Source organism: Manis pentadactyla, chromosome 14 (genome assembly GCF_030020395.1).
Source record: "Manis pentadactyla isolate mManPen7 chromosome 14, mManPen7.hap1, whole genome shotgun sequence".
NCBI lineage: Eukaryota > Metazoa > Chordata > Mammalia > Pholidota > Manidae > Manis > Manis pentadactyla.
The window spans coordinates 21,576,844-21,595,493 of record NC_080032.1 but is presented as its reverse complement, the minus strand read 5'-3'; the positions used below and the strand labels follow the sequence as shown (position 1 = coordinate 21,595,493).

At 47.8% G+C, this 18,650-nt stretch overlaps 1 protein-coding gene across 3 annotated transcripts in view; it reads left to right on the top strand.

Moving 5' to 3' along the window:
• The window catches only part of ACAD10 (acyl-CoA dehydrogenase family member 10), a 39,890-nt gene extending 31,913 nt beyond the window's left edge, over positions 1 to 7,977 (top strand). For 2 of the 3 annotated variants that reach the window (XM_036929491.2, XM_036929490.2), the window contains exons 13-21: positions 80 to 480; positions 987 to 1,127; positions 1,632 to 1,769; positions 1,896 to 1,986; positions 2,881 to 3,039; positions 3,652 to 3,824; positions 5,579 to 5,722; positions 6,718 to 6,795; positions 7,327 to 7,977. In XM_036929491.2, coding sequence (XP_036785386.2) covers positions 80 to 480; positions 987 to 1,127; positions 1,632 to 1,769; positions 1,896 to 1,986; positions 2,881 to 3,039; positions 3,652 to 3,824; positions 5,579 to 5,722; positions 6,718 to 6,795; positions 7,327 to 7,467 — 1,466 coding nt within the window. In that variant the 3' untranslated portion in view covers positions 7,468 to 7,977. The remainder of the gene's footprint in view (positions 1 to 79; positions 481 to 986; positions 1,128 to 1,631; positions 1,770 to 1,895; positions 1,987 to 2,880; positions 3,040 to 3,651; positions 3,825 to 5,578; positions 5,723 to 6,717; positions 6,796 to 7,326) is intronic. The other variant, XM_057491884.1, reaches the window with a different exon arrangement.
• The last annotated feature ends 10,673 nt before the right edge of the window (positions 7,978 to 18,650 follow it).

The following is an 18,650-nucleotide window of genomic DNA, read 5'->3' as shown; positions in this document are numbered from 1 at the left end:
TATAACAATATTATCCTATGTTAGCATTATCATTAGGCTATTTGGGAGTAATCGCTGTTTTTTCTTTGCTTCTGCTCAGGACAAGCAAGCTCGGCAACTGCTGAACAAAGCGGAAAGCTGACTGAATTTATGTCTAACCTGGCATGGGATTTTGCAGTCAAAGAAGGGTTTCGGGTTTTCAAAGAGATGCCAGCCACAAAACCATCTGGGAGGTCCTACCACACGCGGGCCGGTCCACAGTCCCTGCTGAGCACCCCAGGCGCAAGGAGCTACATCCCCTTTACAGAATCTTCCCCAGCTCATACCTCAAAGGGAGCTCTGGTTTTCTCTCCAGAGGGCCTTTCCCCAACAGTCAGGGAGCTGTATCAGCGGCTAAAGCGATTTATGGAGCAACATGTGTACCCTGCTGAGCCAGAGCTACAGAGTCACCAGGCCTCAGCAGAGAGGTGGACCCCTTCCCCGCTGGTTGAAGAGCTCAAGGTAAAGCAGCCGACAGGAGTCATAAGGCCTTATTACCATGGCAGAACCTCAGCTCACCCCCTGGACACATCTGTCCCTCCCCAGGCAGTGAAGAGATGGGCGTAGAGGTGAATTATCTTTGGTCTCCATCATTGTCATAAAGCCAGTGCTAGATTTTGCAGTTTTCATATCATTGCTCTTTGTGTGACTGTGTCTTGGCCAGATAGTTCAGCCTAGGCAGAGAAATGCCATGCCTGTGATTTATAACCCTGGGGCAGATGGGCTTATTTTATGCATACTTGAAGTATGTATAATTGAAACAGTATGATATACATCAATTAATAAAGTCTCTCTTTAAAGACTCCAAATGCCAAAGCTAAAGGGTCAGTTGTGCCTATCCTAGTGATACCCAGTGACGCCACTGTAGCTAATAATGGAACTACCTGCTGTTCTTTGTCAGGATCAATCTTGGCTTGTGTTAGTTTTTAAATGATTTATGGTTCCCTGACTTACTTCCCCTGTGATAGGAGAAAGCCAAAGCCGAAGGACTCTGGAACCTTTTTCTACCCTTGGAGACTGATCCCGAGAAAAAATATGGAGCAGGACTGACCAACGTCGAATATACACATTTGTGTGAACTCATGGGGATGTCTCTGTATGCTCCCGAGGTACCTTCTTTAAAGTTCTCCTCGGCATGCAAGGATGTCCTAGTCCTCCGTAAGATGTCAGTCACCCTCCTGCACTGGCAGGGCCCCCTCTAGCTTGTGCTGGATAACAGACTTAGGAACACTGGTAACAGACTTAAACCTTTACTGAGGGAGGACAGCTGTGGGCAGGTGGCTATAGCCAGAGCAAGAACACAGCTTGGGAGTGGGCGCCCTCCTGGGAAGGCAGGAGTCATGCAAGGCACAGGCCTGGCTGACTTCTGTGAGTCTCCAGCCGCCTGGCTGCAGGCTCCTTTCTGTCAGGAGAGGAGGTCCACGCTGGGCTTCAGGAGTCCCTGCGATATTCTGACTGCTATGTGTCTTTGCATTTCTCTAGGGAGAGGAAAAACTTCCACCAGGGTGTCAGAGGGCCTCTACCTTGGAAGGGGCCTTGGTTCATGTTTCCTGGGTATTTGAAGATCTAAATACGGATATGGGAGTCACCATTATGCTTTTCCTCCTTTTCAGATATTTAACTGTTCCGCTCCAGACACCGGGAACATGGAGCTTCTGGTGCGCTATGGCACCGAGGAGCAGAAGGCCCGCTGGTTGATTCCACTGCTGGAGGGAAAGGCTCGCTCGTGTTTTGCTATGACCGAGCCCCAGGTACCTTGCTGGGGCACCCCAAGAGGGGCTCCTCATTGGCCAGACCCTCCCAGGCCCCATATGGTCTCCACCACACAGGGAATGTGGGACCCTTGCCAGCTCTAAACACAATGCACTCTCACTCAGGTTGCCTCATCAGATGCCACCAACATTGAGTCTTCCATCAGAGAGGAGGATGGCTTCTATGTCGTGAATGGCCACAAGTGGTGGATCTCAGGTATTTGGCCTGAAATTCATGTTTCAGTTACAGTTCAGTGGGTCTGTACTGATAAGCATGTCTCTCTCTGCCCTGCTGTTGCCTGGGAAACATGGTAGGGACCAGCTTCTTTTCCAATTGATGCAAAGGAGATTCTGTCTCTGTGCTCCCAACAGAGGCAGCACCCCCTAGGAGAGCCAGAGGTTCTGTGTGGGTCACAGATGAGGCATGTGACATGCTCTGGGAACTCCATTCACTCCACCCTCCTCTTCATTCTGCCCTGGGCATCTCCCTTTGGAAAGGCAGGAGGTCACTTCCTCAGTGGTTTCTGCCTGCTGGGAGATTGGCGTGCCACATCAGAAGGGCTTGTGATCATCCCGCCGTGCAGCCCATGTTAACTCTGCAGGCCTCTCCGTGAGTGCTGGATGGCCCTCACCTCCCCAATATTATCACCCCCATTTTATAGCAGAGGAAACTAGGACAGAGAAGTAACCTGAGTCACTTGCCTAAGGTACTAGCCCTCTGCTAGCAAGTGGGGTATCCAGAGTTAAAAGATTTGCCTGATCTGAAGCCCGTGCTCAAAGCCATTATGTTTACACTGCCTGTGGGAAAAGAACAGAACAGGCTGCCAGTGATAAAATAACAGTTTTCAGCCTCTTTTTCATTTTCTCAGCTCTTTACAGTGCTTTCAAAAAACATTGCTCTTATGATGTTGGATTCGTTCCTCAGTAAAGCAAAAATCAAGAGCTCTTATTTCTGGTCAAGACCCTACACATAGTCCTCTGGTTATGTGAAGTCTAAGGAGCTCTATCTGCTTGGTGGCTCCAGCTTTCCTGGGCCAGGACTGCATCTGTGAAGAGATTTGATGGCCCTGGCATCAGATGATGGGGGTCTGTCTTTATCCTTTCCTGGCAGGCATCCTGGATCCTCGCTGCCAGCTCTGTGTGTTTATGGGAAAAACAGACCCAAATGCCCCACGCCACCAGCAGCAGTCCATGCTCTTGGTTCCCATGGATACCCCAGGGATAAAAATCATCCGGCCTCTCACGGTGTATGGGCTGGAGGATGCCCCAGGTTAGCCCTGTGTGTGGGTCTGGGTGGGGGGAAAGAACTTTGAGCAGCCCTTGCTTTATCTCAGGATGCAGCACCTCTAAGGGTATGGCGATATTTGGAGGGCCACACATTCCTGCTTTTCACTTCTATAAATGTCAACCACACTGGCAAATTTCCGACAGGCATTTTTACTTTTTCTCTCCCAAATTCAGAAGATAAACAGAATCTAGATAAGGGGCTGCACAGGACAGAGCGGCAGGCAGAGCGTGCACTGCCCGGGGCTGGCTGGCCTCCAGGCCTGGAGGGCCTCTGGCAGGGCTCCTTCTCTCTGCTGTCGCTGCTCACATTTTTACTTCCAGCGTTTCCAGAGGATCACTACAGCATTAGGGTCACACACTACTAAGGCTTTTAGTTTTGGAGTCATTATGTTTTAGGAAAGTAATAGCCAAATACTCATTTGACATTGTAAAATAGGCTGCTCCCTGCCATCCCTTCCCATTCAACCATGTCCCATTTAGGAGGCTGAATAAAGGGCAGGAATATTGCCAGCAGATGACTTGAACTGAGGCAAGAGATAAACACATATGAAGGAAACAGGCAGATTGCTCAGGGGGAAGCATTTGGGTCTTTCAGGTGGCCATGGTGAGGTCCTGTTTGAGCAGGTGCGCGTGCCCAAGGAGAACATGGTCCTGGGCCCTGGCCGAGGCTTTGAGATCGCCCAGGGGCGCCTGGGTCCTGGCCGGATCCACCACTGCATGCGGCTGATTGGGTTCTCGGAGAGGGCCCTGGCGCTCATGAAGGCCCGGGTGAGTGCTCCCCTTGCACCTTTGTCTGACCCAGAATCACCCATCTGTTTTGCTATTGTACCTCAAATCTAACTATTTTCTGCGAGGAGACTTAGGTGAAGAAAGGTGTTGTTCTTGCCATGAAGCTGTGTCACTGCCTTTGCCTGGCACCTGCTACTTTGCTGAAGTTTGCATTTCAGAGCAGAATGGGCCTTACTCTGTTGAAGTGATCAGAAGGAAAAGGCCCAGGCTCTGTGGCAGCAGAGGGCAAAGTTCCAAGGTCCAAAGGGTCATGGCTGCTGAGGGCTGTTCCTGCCACTAACTCATCTTTAAAAAATCAGATACAAGAGAGAATCCGTGTTGGTGGCTTTTGTTCCTGGGGTTCCAGTATCTAGCCCTGTACCACCCTCCTCTCCATGTCCAGAAAACTTTATTCTGCTTTGACCCCCTCAAAGGTTGGAAGCTCATGCAAAAAAAGAGAGCTGGGAATGGTAATTCAAATCACAAAGGTCATGCAAACCCTTGAGACCAAATAAACGTCTCATGAGAAACTACGAAGAACAGAGGTTGTCCAATGTATTTGATTACTGAGCACACTTTCTGTGATTTGCACCCTTTTGAGTTGGGCCTGACCAGTTCTTTTTTTCTTGAAGATAAAAAGGTCCTTTCTAAGGGCTCAGGGAGGGTAGGTACTTTAGCCCCATCCTGCAGTAGAACTCAGACCAGACTTCCTACAGAGCAGGTTGACCTTACATGTCAGAATTCTCAGAAGGGGTGAAGCAGTGACATGGCAGTTCCACTCAGGATTTGGGTACAAGACAGTAACTAGGAATCTACAAATGATTTGCTGCCAGGAGGTTCACCACAGCACTGATTGTAACAGCAGAGGGCTGGGAACAACCTATAAGGCTAACACTTGGAGCCTGGTCAGAACCCTGGTACAGGAATGCAGTGAAATTCCAAAATGATCCTTAGAAATCTATTTCTTGACATAGACACACGTTCACTATATACTCTTAAATGAAAAAAAGCAGGCTACAGAGCAATATGTCGAGTGTGACTCCATTTCTGTGAAATATGCATATGTATGTCTGCATACAGAAGGTCTGGAAGGATAGCCACCAAGTAACCACAAGTGACTGGATGATGGGGTACCAGGGATTATTATTTGCTCTTTTTTTTTCTTGTTTGAAAATTTATACTTTTCCTGCCATGAGATATTATTTGTATAGTAATTGTTTTTTTTGCTAAAAACAAAAAGAAAAAAATCCCTTGTAATCTTTTCTGATTGCTTGTGACTTTGAGACTTTAGAATCCTTGTTGCAGTAACAGTTGCCCACAAGGGGGCTCTGGTACCTGGACTTTGCTCCCAAGGGTGCCCTGAGTGTGAAGCTGGGCCCACGGTTGGGAGAGGGTGCCCTCCATCGCCTGCAGTCACTACCTAATTCCCAGAGTAGCCCTGGGCCAAACGCTGGCTCAGATCTGAAAGAACTCCTGCCTGGCACCAGGCCTGCCCAGGGGGAGCTAATCACTGGAGGAAAGGGACTCCTGGAAGTGATTTGTGCAGCTACTGATGCCAATACCGGCTACCAGCCCTGCAGTGCACAAGAACGTGTTCTGTGTCTGGATCTTCTCCCTGGAAATGGCTAGAGAGCCACGTGGCAGATGAGCTCCTGCTCCCGCGTCCACACTCTTTCCTATCCTGTGTGGGCTTCCACCCACCTCCTTGCAGGACACCAGCGCCACGCCTCTTGCTGTGTCTCCTGTGTCCACAGGTGAAGTCCCGTGTGGCCTTTGGGAAACCCCTGGTAGAGCAGGGCACACTCCTGGCAGACATTGCCCAGTCACGTGTGGAGATTGAGCAGGCCCGGCTGCTGGTGCTGAAAGCTGCCCACCTCATGGACGTGGCAGGAAATAAGGTAGGAGGCCAAGGATCCTCCCAGAAGGCAGGTCCTGAGGTTGCAGTGAGGGAATGCAGCCTTGGAATCTATAGATACTGCCTCTTTCTTCCCCACTCAGCAAACCATGGAGAAAGAGCTCGGGCCCTTGCTACTAATGACTTTGCTTCAATTATACTTGAAACTATTTGGGCAGTTTTCTAAAAATGGAAAAGCTACAGTAAAAGAGGACTCAACTTTCTGCTTCACTGACCTGGTGAATTTCTGGGCTCAAGGCAGCAGGCCTTACAGGGCCACACAGCCCCCAGGCCTCAGCCACATCTTGGCCTGGACTTCAGACTCTGTCTGTGCAGGTGTCAGACAAACTAAGAGTAAGCAAGGGGATTAGCCAGAAGAGAAGCTTTATTTTCAAGTGTGACATTCCTTAAATGGTTCTTTCTGAGTTCTTCTAATGGCCAGGCACGATGCCCACCTTAACCCCTCCTTCTCCAGCTCTCCATGGGGCAGCCTCCAGCCCCTAGACTATGGCCTCAGTAATGGGGAGGGCACCCCAGACTCAACTTCCCAGTTCCTTGGCACTGTAGTGCCAGGCATGGTGGAAGATCTAGAGGCCTCACTTGAATGCTCAGGGTAGATCCTTGCAGCTGGGGGTCTTGGAGTCCTGGGTGACCTCAGCCCACTATCGGGTTAGAGTCAGTGCTGGCTGTGACCCTGAATGAAGCATAGCCACTACCCCATTCCACCTTCTATGTGTGCATCACACTCTCCATCATCTGGGAAGACGCCCATATTCGAGAGTGTCCTTGACCTGGCACTTGCCCACATCGCACAACGTCCTGGGTCACCCTTGCGGTTTCCACCACTGTCTCTTCCACATGCCTTGCACCAGGCAGGGGCTGCCTTAGGGAGTTTGTGGTCCAGCGGGTCCTCAGGTCTCCGTTCTTGGGAAACTGATTGCTCTTCCAAGTATGTTGCCCGTAGGTCTGTCCCTCTAGTCACATCTCCTCCTCTTACAGGCGGCAGCCTTAGATATTGCCATGATTAAAATGGTGGCCCCATCCATGGCCTACCGAGTGACTGATCGCGCTATTCAGGTGAGCACAGGCTGGACCACTGCTTCCTCTGAAACTCCCTCACCTTCCACGGCCCATCCTCCTGTGAACTCCAATAGCCACCTTTAGGGGAACACTCACCGTGAATGTTATTTTCCTGTTACTCCTCGGAACGCCCATAAGACGGCCCATTCCCACCCCCATTTTGAATATGAGGAAACAGGCCCAGAAAAGTGAAGGGACTTGCCCAAGGTCACACAGTTTGCAAGTAGCTGATCTTGGATTTATGGACACCTAGGCTTTTATTACACCAAAGCCTAGCCTTCTAACCATGCAGGGAGTCTTAACAGCTGGCCCCCAAATAGAGATTTTCCAGTGGCAGAAGTCACCTAGCTGCTGGACTTGGGGCATCTGGTGTCCAAGGAATGGCAAGAGTGGCCCCACCTGAAGTTTTCCAGAATATCAGTTATGACAGCTATCAGGGGACATCCGTGGGAAGATAGCTGTTATGAGTCATTCTCAGCCATTCTGAGCAGGCTGTCATTTCCTCCCCTCCTCCCCTGTGTCTGCCAGGCCTTTGGAGCAGCAGGGTTGAGCAGTGACTACCCCCTGGCTCAATTCTTTGCCTGGGCCCGTGCCCTGCGCTTTGCTGATGGCCCTGACGAGGTGCACCGCGCAGCAGTGGCCAAGATGGAGCTGAAGCACCGCATTTAGCCCTGCAGGACTGCAGAAGCCAGGTGCCCCTGCTGGGCCTGCAGCATGCAAACTTTAAATATGTTTTGAAAGTCCCGGTATGGGTAATTTCTGCACCCTGCCTGGAAGTTCTATCCTGGGACAGTCAGTGTGAACTCAGCCTTTTTTGAGTTCCCACAGAAGACATTTCTGGAAAGATATTAGAAGCCTGCTGGGACAGAGTGCCTGTGCTTAGCTGGTGAAATGGCAGCCTACCTCCCTGTAGGACCCTTCCTGGCAAGCAGAGGGGCAGCTGTGATGTACCACAGCCCGAGGACCCAGGGCTGAAGAGCTTCTGGGAAAATGAAGTGAAATCAAAATCATGAAGCTGCTGGCATCTGGTTTTTGAATGCCCACAACACAGAACACTAATTAAGATGTTATTTTGGAAAGGAGCTTTGGTGGCACAAAAGAATAAGAAAATAAATCTCAGAGACCTTGTGAATGTTCTATATCATACTAGAGGAATTGAGAATAAAGGTTCACACCTCAGCCCCTCTGTCTCCTCACACTCTGTTTACATGGGATCCTGCTGAGTGCATCACGTGTGTGGGGAGCACTGACACTGTGCCCCCAGGTCACCCAAATCGGCCACCTCCCCACGGGTCATGTCAACGTCACCAGGGAACTGGCTTTCTGATGTGGGAGTGTCCCTGCAACTTCCACACTCCTCTGTCTATTCTATAGTCACAGGATATCTGGGGGGGAACACGAGGTGGTAGACAATATGCCATTACAAGTTAGCAGTAGTCTCCCTCTGGGGAAATGCAGAAATGTTCACCTGAGGTCTGAGGTCTATGAGAAATGGTGCCCCGTGAGGCCAGGTGTCATGCGGACATAAGCCACCAGCCTTTAGGACCCAGCCTACTAATCTCATAATTTGTGATCATGTGTCCAACAGCTGCCTGTTTCAGGTCAAACCAGATGGCAGGACTCATCCCTTCATCCACCTCATGTGCTGCATTGCAGACTTGACCTCAAGGGAATCGCTTTACCAGAGAGAGTGCGCAGGGCCACGCACCTTCAGGGTACCAGACCATCATAGGGGGCTTGAGACAGGGCCCCCCAGAGAGTCTTGCCCCAGTGGCCCCAGGGAGGCAGGCCCTTCTTGATCACACTGCTTGTTGCTCATGAAAAGGAGAGTTCAACCCAGACCCCCAAACTAATTGCTGCCACAACACCAGCCACCCTGGCAAACAACCTTGCACAAACTCTGTCAGGGTTCTATCAGCTTGAGCTCTTGCTTCCAATCTTAGGAGGGAGAGGGTGTTACAAAAAAGGAAGTGCCTTGACCAGGGGCCTGGCGGACCATGTGGCCCTCAGTTCTCCCGTGGCCTCTGAGGCTAACCTCTCCTGTCAAGTAGTGGCAGTGGTGCTGTGGGGCAGCCCCACACCTCCCTCAGATCCTCCACGGCAAAGGCTGGAGGCACCTGGAGGGCAGTGAGCATTGCCTTCAGAGTGACAAGTCACCGGGGTGCAGCCCCAGCAGCCCCACACTCAGGCCTGCAGTCCTGCTTCATGGTTCCCCTCACCACTGTCAGCGGCAGCCCGACCCTGGGCCTCGCACTGCTCTAGGCCTTGGGGGATGTTCAGATAAACAAAACAGGTAAAGTCGCCATTCTCAAGGGGCTCACAGGAAAAAGATGTAAGAATGGGCAAGGAAGCTCCGTAAGAGGCGGCAGAAAGGCAGAGGCCCCGGGGAGTGGCCCAGTGTGTCTGGGGCGAGGGACAGAGAGTAGGAGGTGCTGGTCAGGTGCGGCCTCAGGAGCCTTGGTCAGGAATTTGGTGTTGACTGAATATGACCAAGTGGCGAGTTTACATAGCAGTGTGACACGGCTGGAGTCTTAAAAGATCCATGTACTCCCCAGAGTCCACCAGGGTGACTAAGGAAGAAAGGCGGATCCGAGCTGGTTTCACAGTTCCCTGCCATTGCAGAGGGCTCCGAAAGAACCACCTGCAAAATTTTCAAAAGGAAAAGAAGAGGAAGGTAGGGCAGTGCCTTAAGAAGATAGGAGCAAAGGATCCAAAGAATAAAGGACATCTGACCTGGTCCTAATCTGATTTTTTTCCATCTTCAGCAAACAATCGGCGTTTCTGGGGGCCAAAGCGGTAAGTAAAACGGCAATGCTCTCAGCATGCTGCTTCTCTGGAGGGGAAGTCAGTGTGTGGTCGTGGGGGCACCCTGGGGCATGAATAAGCCTGGTGTGGTAATGACCGCGTCTCACCAGTTTTATGTGTGGAACCCTTAACATCTTGCCACCATCCCTACGTAGCTGGACCTGTCTTCTTGTTAGCCTGTCATGGGAAAGGAAACAAAACATGATCATAACATACTAATGATTTTTTCTTCTCACAGAAACTTTCTCTCCCAAAGTGACTGAACACACATTCCTCTGCCCCTCTCTTGGTAAGCATCGGGGGCTAGATTTCTGTAGGGATGCACCCTCCAGCCATTTTGTGACAGTCAAAGATCTGCACGTTTCCATCAAGATTGCCAAGTCTGGCAGGGGCTTGCTTGCCTTCCTGTTCTCCCTCGTTCTCATTCTCCCTGCAGAGACTTGTGGTCTTGGCATCCACAAGCTGCCTGTGCTCCTCCAAACCCTGATTCAGATACTGTCAGATGATTCCAAACTAATCCTGTCAACACTGAAGGAGACTGAATTCCTGGCAGCTCGTCTGGGTGGGGCCCTTCAAGACAGCAGCTGGGAATGATGTGAAGGGCAGGCTCCTGCTGAACTCCACACGTCTCTACCTTAGAGGGGTTGACTAGAGATGGCCCCTGTCACCAGCCAGGGCTTCAGAGCTCCCTAGGGATGCCCTGTGGATGCGAGGGCTGTGTTGCAGCTTGCCTCTCTGAAGTCACAGTGAAACCTGGTGCAAGCCCAGGGCTGAAGCACTGATTCAGCAGCTTTGAGCCATCTGGGTCAGTATTTATACTGCCCTCCATAGTGCCGCGTGGCTACGGACTTCTCCCCTCCATTGACTTTGCCAGTGTATGTGGGCATGAGAGCAGACGGGAGTCCCAGACTCCAGCAATCTGGGTTCCAAGCAACTGTTGGATGAACCCTCTGGGGCAGAATTTCTTCTAATCAAGTTGGCCAAGTACAGAAATGGCTTCAGGGAATTCTTAATCAAATCAGCATTAGATAGGTAACATAGTGGTAAAGATCTGGCAGAGATAGATGAACCCTAATAAAGAGTTAAGGACAGATAGTAATCAGCAATATGCTACTGCAATAGGGACGAGGCTCCAGAGTGTACTGACTCAACTTCCAGTTCTACAGAGGGCATTTTGTATGTGTGCAACTATCAGCACTACCTAATTTTAGGACATTTTCATCACCTCAAAAGGAAGCTGTGTCCCTATCAGTGGTCATTCTCCCCAGCCCCTGGCAACTACTATTAATCTACTTTCTGTCTCTGTAGATTTGCCTATTCTGGACAGTTCATGTAAACGGAAGCATGTAAGATGTGGCCTTGTGTGTCTGGCTTCTTTCACTGAGCAGTTCATCCACATTGTATATAATTTGGCATAAAGTGCCAATTTTTACCTGTGGGTGGAAACTGAGCCTTGGATTGGCTTTCAAGTTGGAAGTGGTTGGGAGATTTTGGTCACCTCTCTCATGCGGTCACATCTTTGGCTTGTATGCTGCCTTGATGGTTTTTAGTTTGCATGTATTTTCTTCCCACTTAGAAAGCTGGTTTAATTTCAACCGTAGTTGGAGAAGGACTGAATTGAATCTTCACAATCCCTTAGTTTATGTTGTCATGCACGGTTGCATCCACAGCAGAACCATGTTGTCTGTGGAAAATTTTTACTCCCTTGAAGGCTAATATATGGGTTCGAGAAACAGAATTTCCCAGGGAGCTGTGCTGAAATCTGCTCATGGAAGCATGAAGGGTCTCCTCAGGGATTCAGTGAGGAGTGATGAGACCAAATGCTCACCCTCCACTTAAACCTGAAATTCCAACACGTGAAGAGGAAGGGAGTGATAGGAAACTCCTGGCAGCAGAGACTGGAAGAGACCTTCAGTAGAGGAGAGTTTTACAAACTTTTGAAAGAAACAAGAAATTGGAACTCAATAAACAAAACAGCACAAACACTGAGAGCATTGCAGGAAGGGTTCCTGGGCAGCCCCTCAGCGGGGCTCTGCTCAGAGTGGCTCTGAAGGTGGGTGCGTGTGAGTGGGAGCCCAGACTGGGAGGGTTCCTTGGCGGGAGGCCTCTGGGGCCAGAATATGTTCTCTCTTCTCCCCACGCACCTTTCCACTTTCCACGGAGCCAAGCAGTTGACAGCATTTTACCCTCAGGCAAATGTTTTTTTTTGTTTTTTTTTTTTTAAAGAGATTGAATTCTATAGAGGGCATTTTAAAGAGAATGAAAAAGCAGGGCCGGGGACAGCTGAAGCTTGTGCAGGAAATTTCTAGCTAAATCTACAAAAAGCAGAAAGCGGGGGCTGGCGCATGTGAACCTGCTCTGGGTTTGCCACCTGGCATGCACCCAAGTCCGGCTCTCAGCCCCCACACAGCGACGGGCAGGCAGTGGCCCTCTTCAGCAAGAAGAGACAGTAACGCTTTTGGTAGCCTTGAGTTTTCTCGGCAATCACTTTCACTGGGGCTAGGGTTGTCCCGGGGATGCAGCCTGAGCTGTTAGAGATTAGTGTTTGTTCAGGTCTGCTGAGGCTGTGGTGCTTCGGGCGGAGGGTGGACTGAATCATTTCTGCCGAGTCTGCGGTGTTTATGGGCCCCATAAAAAAAGGTAGGTTGAGGCCTAGTCAGGAAGAAGGCTTAGAGAAGCTTGTCTAGAGTTTGTTCAAGGAGAGAACCTTTGTCAGCAATGGTTCTGGATTCAAATGGCTCTGGGTTTAAATCCTGGCTGTGGGACAGACTAGCTGGATGATTTTAAGAAGTGATTTTTCATCTCGCAGAGTTCGTTTTCTCATTTGAAAAATGGAGAGAGCAGCACTCCCCTCCCAGGACCGTTTGCGGATTAAATGAGATGACGGCCACCAAACGCTAATGTGCAGGGGGTCCTTGGGGAGCTGGTTAAAGCCCAGTGGGATTCAGCAGTCTGCCTTTCTGCCCTGGCCACAGCCAATGCTGCTCATCTGGGGACCCCATCTGGAGAGGCAAGGGTGAAGCGTATGGCTAGATTCCCCTCACTTGATCACCGGAGTGAGGTCACACCACCTAGATGGAATAAAGCTCCCAGATTAGGGGCCAGGAACTATACACTAGTATTTTGAACTCTTTACAATAATCAGCAGATACCTCTTTTTTCTGCCAATTTTAAAGGTGAATAGGCTGAGATTCAAAGAGGTTTCATGACTTGCTTAAAATCACACAGCTGATCAGTCTATTCAAACCTGAATTCAGTCTGGGGGGCTTATTCCGCTCTGTGGCACAGATTCTTACAGTCTCTAAGGGGCTTCCTGGCTGCCTCACCTGGAAAAGGAGAAGGAAGGAAAAGAAGCCCCGCTTCCCAAGGGAGAGCTTGTCCTGCCCTGAAGAAAGTAAGCAAGTTCCTCCTGATGCTTCTCTCCAAAGCTGGGTAATCTTGGGGTAGCTTCTCACTGCTTCTAGGGGGCAGTCAATGTGGAGGAGTCTGCTCTGTGGGCCTGGCTGCATGTGGGTGTGGTGGGGTGCGCTTTTGTGTGTGTGCAAATAAGGAGGGCAGCCTAAGCACATTTCTCCTCCTGCTTCCGAGGGAAAATGCCTTCCTATTTAAATGATGCTTTGAATTGCCCACCTGCATACATTGTTTCTTTTAAAAAGCTTCTATTAAAGTCAGTGTCCCAGAATGGGGACTACATAACCAAATATCTAAAGCATGATTCAGTGTCCCTAAGGGCCACCACAGTTACCACGTTTTTTAGAGAGCAGGTGGAACTAGATTTTTGCAACCTGAAAACACACAACTGAGTCCTAACAGTGAAACATTTTAGAGTATTACAAAGCTAAGAATTTGTAAATATTTTCTTAGAGAGGGTGAAGTTACTATTTCTCACTGAACCTGCTGCTCCTCCCCAGTGATCTCAGCACTGAGAGGACATTTCTTCCTGTCAAAGTGCTCACCCTCTCGCCCCTGCAGCATGCTTAACAAAAGCTGCATTTTGTCTGCTTAATTTCTCCCCTGCCTTCCCTCTGGATGCTTTGCTTTTGTCAGCTCTGTTCTTGGCAGTGAATCTATAGAGAAGAGGCAATGGAGAACAAGAGAAAGCTGGACCTAGAGAAAAAGTGTTTGTTTTTTTTCTTTTTAATATAACAAAGACTTACTTCAGAGCAAGGAAATGGATTGAAAGGAAGGTGCAAGAAAAGAGCCAATGCACAGTGTCATGGAGAAATCTAGGTTGGGGGTTCAATTGTAGTTAATAGAAACTGAGCCACAGCTGTATTGGAGTTTTAGGATAGCTGGCTGATCTCGGCCTGCAGTGCTTGGATGACTTTGAACTGAAGATTGTGTGAAAACAGCTATGTGACTAGAGTGGTTAGGGAAGACTTCACTGAAAATGGGATTTGGATTAAATCTTAATAGGTAAGATTACTTTAAGCAGACCTGGTAGGATGGGTGTGGGGAAGATGAGCTCCCAAAAGTAAGAGACTGGGGGTGGGAAGGCTGCTGATGAGAGATGGTGAGCACCCCAAAGGAACAAACTAGGATACACGATCCTGTGAACCAACGTGTGTGCTGTACCAAGACACACAACCATGCCACACTGACAGGCCCGAGCCGCTGGCTGCACACTCTCTCAACACACATGAATCGTATAAGCTAATGCATTCTCCTCTCCCTCCCCACAGCAAACTTACTGCTCTTAACTCCCCCTTCTTGGTGAACACACAGGGAAGAAACCTCAGCAGAGTCTTCATTCCTCCCTCACCCTCACCTTCTGTGGCAACCTGTCAATCTGCCTCTATGCACCCCTCCCCACCATCCCCATTGCTTCTAATCAGGCCCTCACGGTCTCTCATGTCAGCTCTCTGCCACCAGCCTGTCTCCTCTCTGAAACGGATTTTTCCATGCTGTCTCCAGACGGATCTCAAAAGCACATATTCAAACTTACCACTTAGTTAAGAGAAATGATAGTACGTGAGATTAAGACTTACAGGAAAGCTACAGCAATCAAAACAGGATATGAATAGATAGATCCATAAAGCAGAATATAGTTCAGAAATACTCTACTGCTGAAGGGCATTTAGTATACAAAAATGGCTTTTCATATTGGTGGGGAAAAGATGGATTACTGAATAAAGGTGTTAGGACTTCTAAGTGACATCTTAAAAAAAAAAAGTAATGGATCTCTAAATCTTTCCTCATGTCAACATTAAGAAAAGAATTAGATTTTAGAGTATAATATATGAGCAATAAAGGTACTAGAAAATAAATTATCATTCAATAAATTGTGTTGGGAAAACTGGATAACCAGATGCAGAAGAATGAAATTGGACCCCTATCTTACATAACACATAAAAATTAACTTGAAATGGAATAAAGATTTAAATGTAAGACCTGAAACTGTAAAATCCCCAGAAGAAAATATAGGGAAAAAGCTCTTTGACATTGGTCTTAGTAAAGATTTTTAAAATATGACACCAAAAGAACAAACAACAAAAGCAGAAATTAAGTGAGGCTACATCAAATTAAAAAGATTCTGCACAGCCAAAGAAAAAATGAAAGGGCAACCTATGGAATGGGAGAAAGTATTTACTTATAAGAGGTTAATTCTTATAAGAGGTTAATATCCAAAGTATATAAACTCAATACCAAAAAACAAAAACAAACAAATAAAAAACCACCAAGCAATCTGATTTTAAAAATGGGCAGAGGACCAGAATAGAGATTTTTCCAAAGAAGACATACACATGGTCAACAGGTACATGAAGAGATCCTCAAACTAATCATCCAGGAAATGTAAATAAAAAACACAATGAGCCATCACTTCACACCTGTGAGAATGGCTGTCATCAAACAAAATGATAAATGTTGGTGAGCATGTGGAGAAAAGGGAACTCTTGTGCACTGTTGGTGGGAATGTAAATTGGTGCAGCCACTATGGAGAACATTTTGTACAGGGGTTCCTCAAAAAGTTAAAAATAGAACTACCGTATGATCCAGTAATCCCACTTCTGGGTATTTATCCAAAGGAAATGAGAACAAGATTTTGGAGAGATATCTGCACTCCCAGATTCACTGCAGTGTTTTTCACAATAGCCAAGATATGAAAACAACCTGTGTCTGCCCATGGATGAATGGATAAAGATGTGAGATATATATAATGGAATATTATTCACCCACAAGAAAGAAATAGATCCTGCCATTTGCAACAACATAGATGGAACTTGAGGGCATTATACTAAGTTAAAAAAAGTCAGACAGAAAAACAAATGCTCTATGATCTCTATTATATGTGGAATCTAAAAAAACTGAACTCAGAAACAGAGTAGAATGGTAGTTTCTAGGGGCTGGGAATGGAGGAAATGGGGAGATGTTGGTCAAAGGGCACAAACTTTCAGTTATAAGATGAGTAAGTTCTGGGGATCTGGTAAGCATGGTGATTATGATTACCAATCCTATATTATGTACATGAAAGTTGCCAAGAGAGTACATCTGAAATGTTCTCACCACAAAAAAGAAATGGTAATGATGTAATATGATGGAGGTTGTTAGCTAATGCTACGGTGGTAATCATTTTGTAATATATAAGTATATCCAATCAACAGTCAACATCCAATATAAAAGTATAAGTATATACCATAAACTTACAAAGTGTTATATGTCAGTTATACCTCAATAAAGTTGAAAAATGAGCACTAGGAAAAAAAAGTAGAAATTTAAAAAGCAATATGAATGGAAAAGGCTTTCTAGGCATGACGTAAAAACCAGGGGCACACACACAAAAATTTGCCTCCTCCCTACCCCCAAAAATAACAAAAACCTTGTAAGATAAAAAACAAACAAACTTAAAACAGTAAAAAGACAACTGATGACTGGCAGAAAATACCTGCACCATATATTTTAACTGCCTTGATATATATAAAGGACCTACAAATCAATTTTAAAGAAACCAACAACCAATCCAACAGAAAAATGAGCAAGAGATATGCAGTTAGTTCATAGCAGAGGTGAAACATACGACTTCATTCACACAGGCAAAGATGTTCAAATTCACTCCTAAAAAGAGAAGCACAAATTAATGTGATAGTGAAATGCTTTTTTCTATCTGAAAAGCAAAGCTAAAAAAAAATCTGATAAATTGTATCGATGGGGGTGTGAGGAAATTCTGGCCAAGGCTGAGAGTGGGGTGTATATTAATCAAACCTCTATGGAGGGTAATATGGTAATATGGGTAATGATAAATATCCTTTGACTTGGCAGTTCCATTTCTATGAATTTCTCAGGTGAGTCAAGGATATTCATTTTGGCATTGTTGTTGATGGCAAAAGATTGGGAACAACTAAATGTCCATCAATAGGAAATTCATTAAATAAAAATGGTACATGTATCCAGTGAAATTCTATGTAGCTCTTAAAGAGAACAGGGGCACTTTCCTTGTGTGTTGTTACAGAACCAACTCCCACATGCATTATTAAGTGAAAAAAGCAAGATGTCTAGGGGAAGGGGAAGTGAGGGCTGGGTGCTACTTTCAGAGAAGAGAGGGACATTCACTTTGCATTTATCTTTGCAGCTGACCTCCAAACCTACTTGCCCTTCTTCTAGGACACATGTCATTTCCCAGACCCCATTATGTGGAGGAATGGCCACATGACTGAATTGTAGCAATGAAACAGACTCAGCCTCCCATGTGACATTCAGAAGTTTTTTCCTCCTCTGGTAGTCTGGAATGGCGCTGAGACCCATTCTGAAAGTGGCTTTGAGAATCAGATGTTGACATCAGAGTCAAATAGAGAAGAGAACCTGGGTCCCTGAGTGCCTGCCTGGAGGGCAATGCCTAGGTGAGACTCAGTATGAGCAGAGATTTCACTGTGTTTAGCCAATGAATTTCGCAGCATGTCTCTTAAAGCGGTTAACTATTACCATATCCTTGTGATAAATTAGCTCTTCAAAGCAAAACCACACACACACACTGCTGGATCCCACCATGGATCGTCACTTTTGCTTGGTACTTATACTGTGCTTTGGTCAACCTCTTCAGCCTCAGCTCCAGGGCCTGGCTCCTCAACCAGCAATGCAGACATGTGCTGCATAGATGTTCTCCTTTCCTCTGCTTTTCTCCTGTTAAAACACACTTTGCACAGCCCAAATCCTCTCACCAGGTTTCTTCGTTTCTCCCTGGGCTTTTGCTGATATTTATCTGGTTGAAATGCACACATTTGACCCGGTATCTATCCTCCTTCCCAGTCAACATACTCTGATTGCTTCCTGCGCACTCAGTGCCCAGCTCTGGGATGTCTGTGGTGTAAAACGATTTGCAAAATCCCCACTCCTACCCTGCCCTCCACATTCTCCACAGAGTGGGAAACCAGTGAGTTTCAGATGCAAATCAATAAAATCATCCTTCTGTTCTAAACTCCTCACCAATGCTTTCAAGACCCTACCTGCCCTGGCTCTATCCACCCCTCTCACCCCACCTCCCAACACTCCACGCCTGGTTCACTGGGCGCTTTTCCTTCCCTTTCCCTACCATGTGCTGGACTGTCCCATCTCAGGGCCTTTGCACTTGCTGTTCCCTCTTCCTGGAAGGCTCTCCCTTAAATCTTTACAGTTCGGGTTGCACATGTCACTTCCTGACCACGGGATTTAAAGGTAGTGCGTTCTGCCCCAATCCTATCTTCACCTTGTTCATCTCCTTCACTTATCATCTCATCCCTTATCACACTGAAATTTTCTCAAGTTTGGGTTTAAGATCGGTCTTTTCCATTAGAATGTAAGCCCCTGGAAACCAGGGCCAGGGTCGCTCTGGGTCAAGCCTGTTCATATTAGGGGTTCAACCAGTGCGCGCTAAATTGGCGAGGTCGGGCCATTCCGCACACGAGCACGCCACGCTAGCCCAGTTGCGGGGCGCTGTGGGGGCTCCGAGGGGATCCAGCCGCACCCAGCTCCCCTCTTGAGCAGCTTAGCCCAGGGCTTAGGGGAGGCGGCGGGCACGCCCCCCGCGCCCCGCCCCGCGCCTGCCCATTGGCGGCCACCGGAGGCGGGGACGTGGA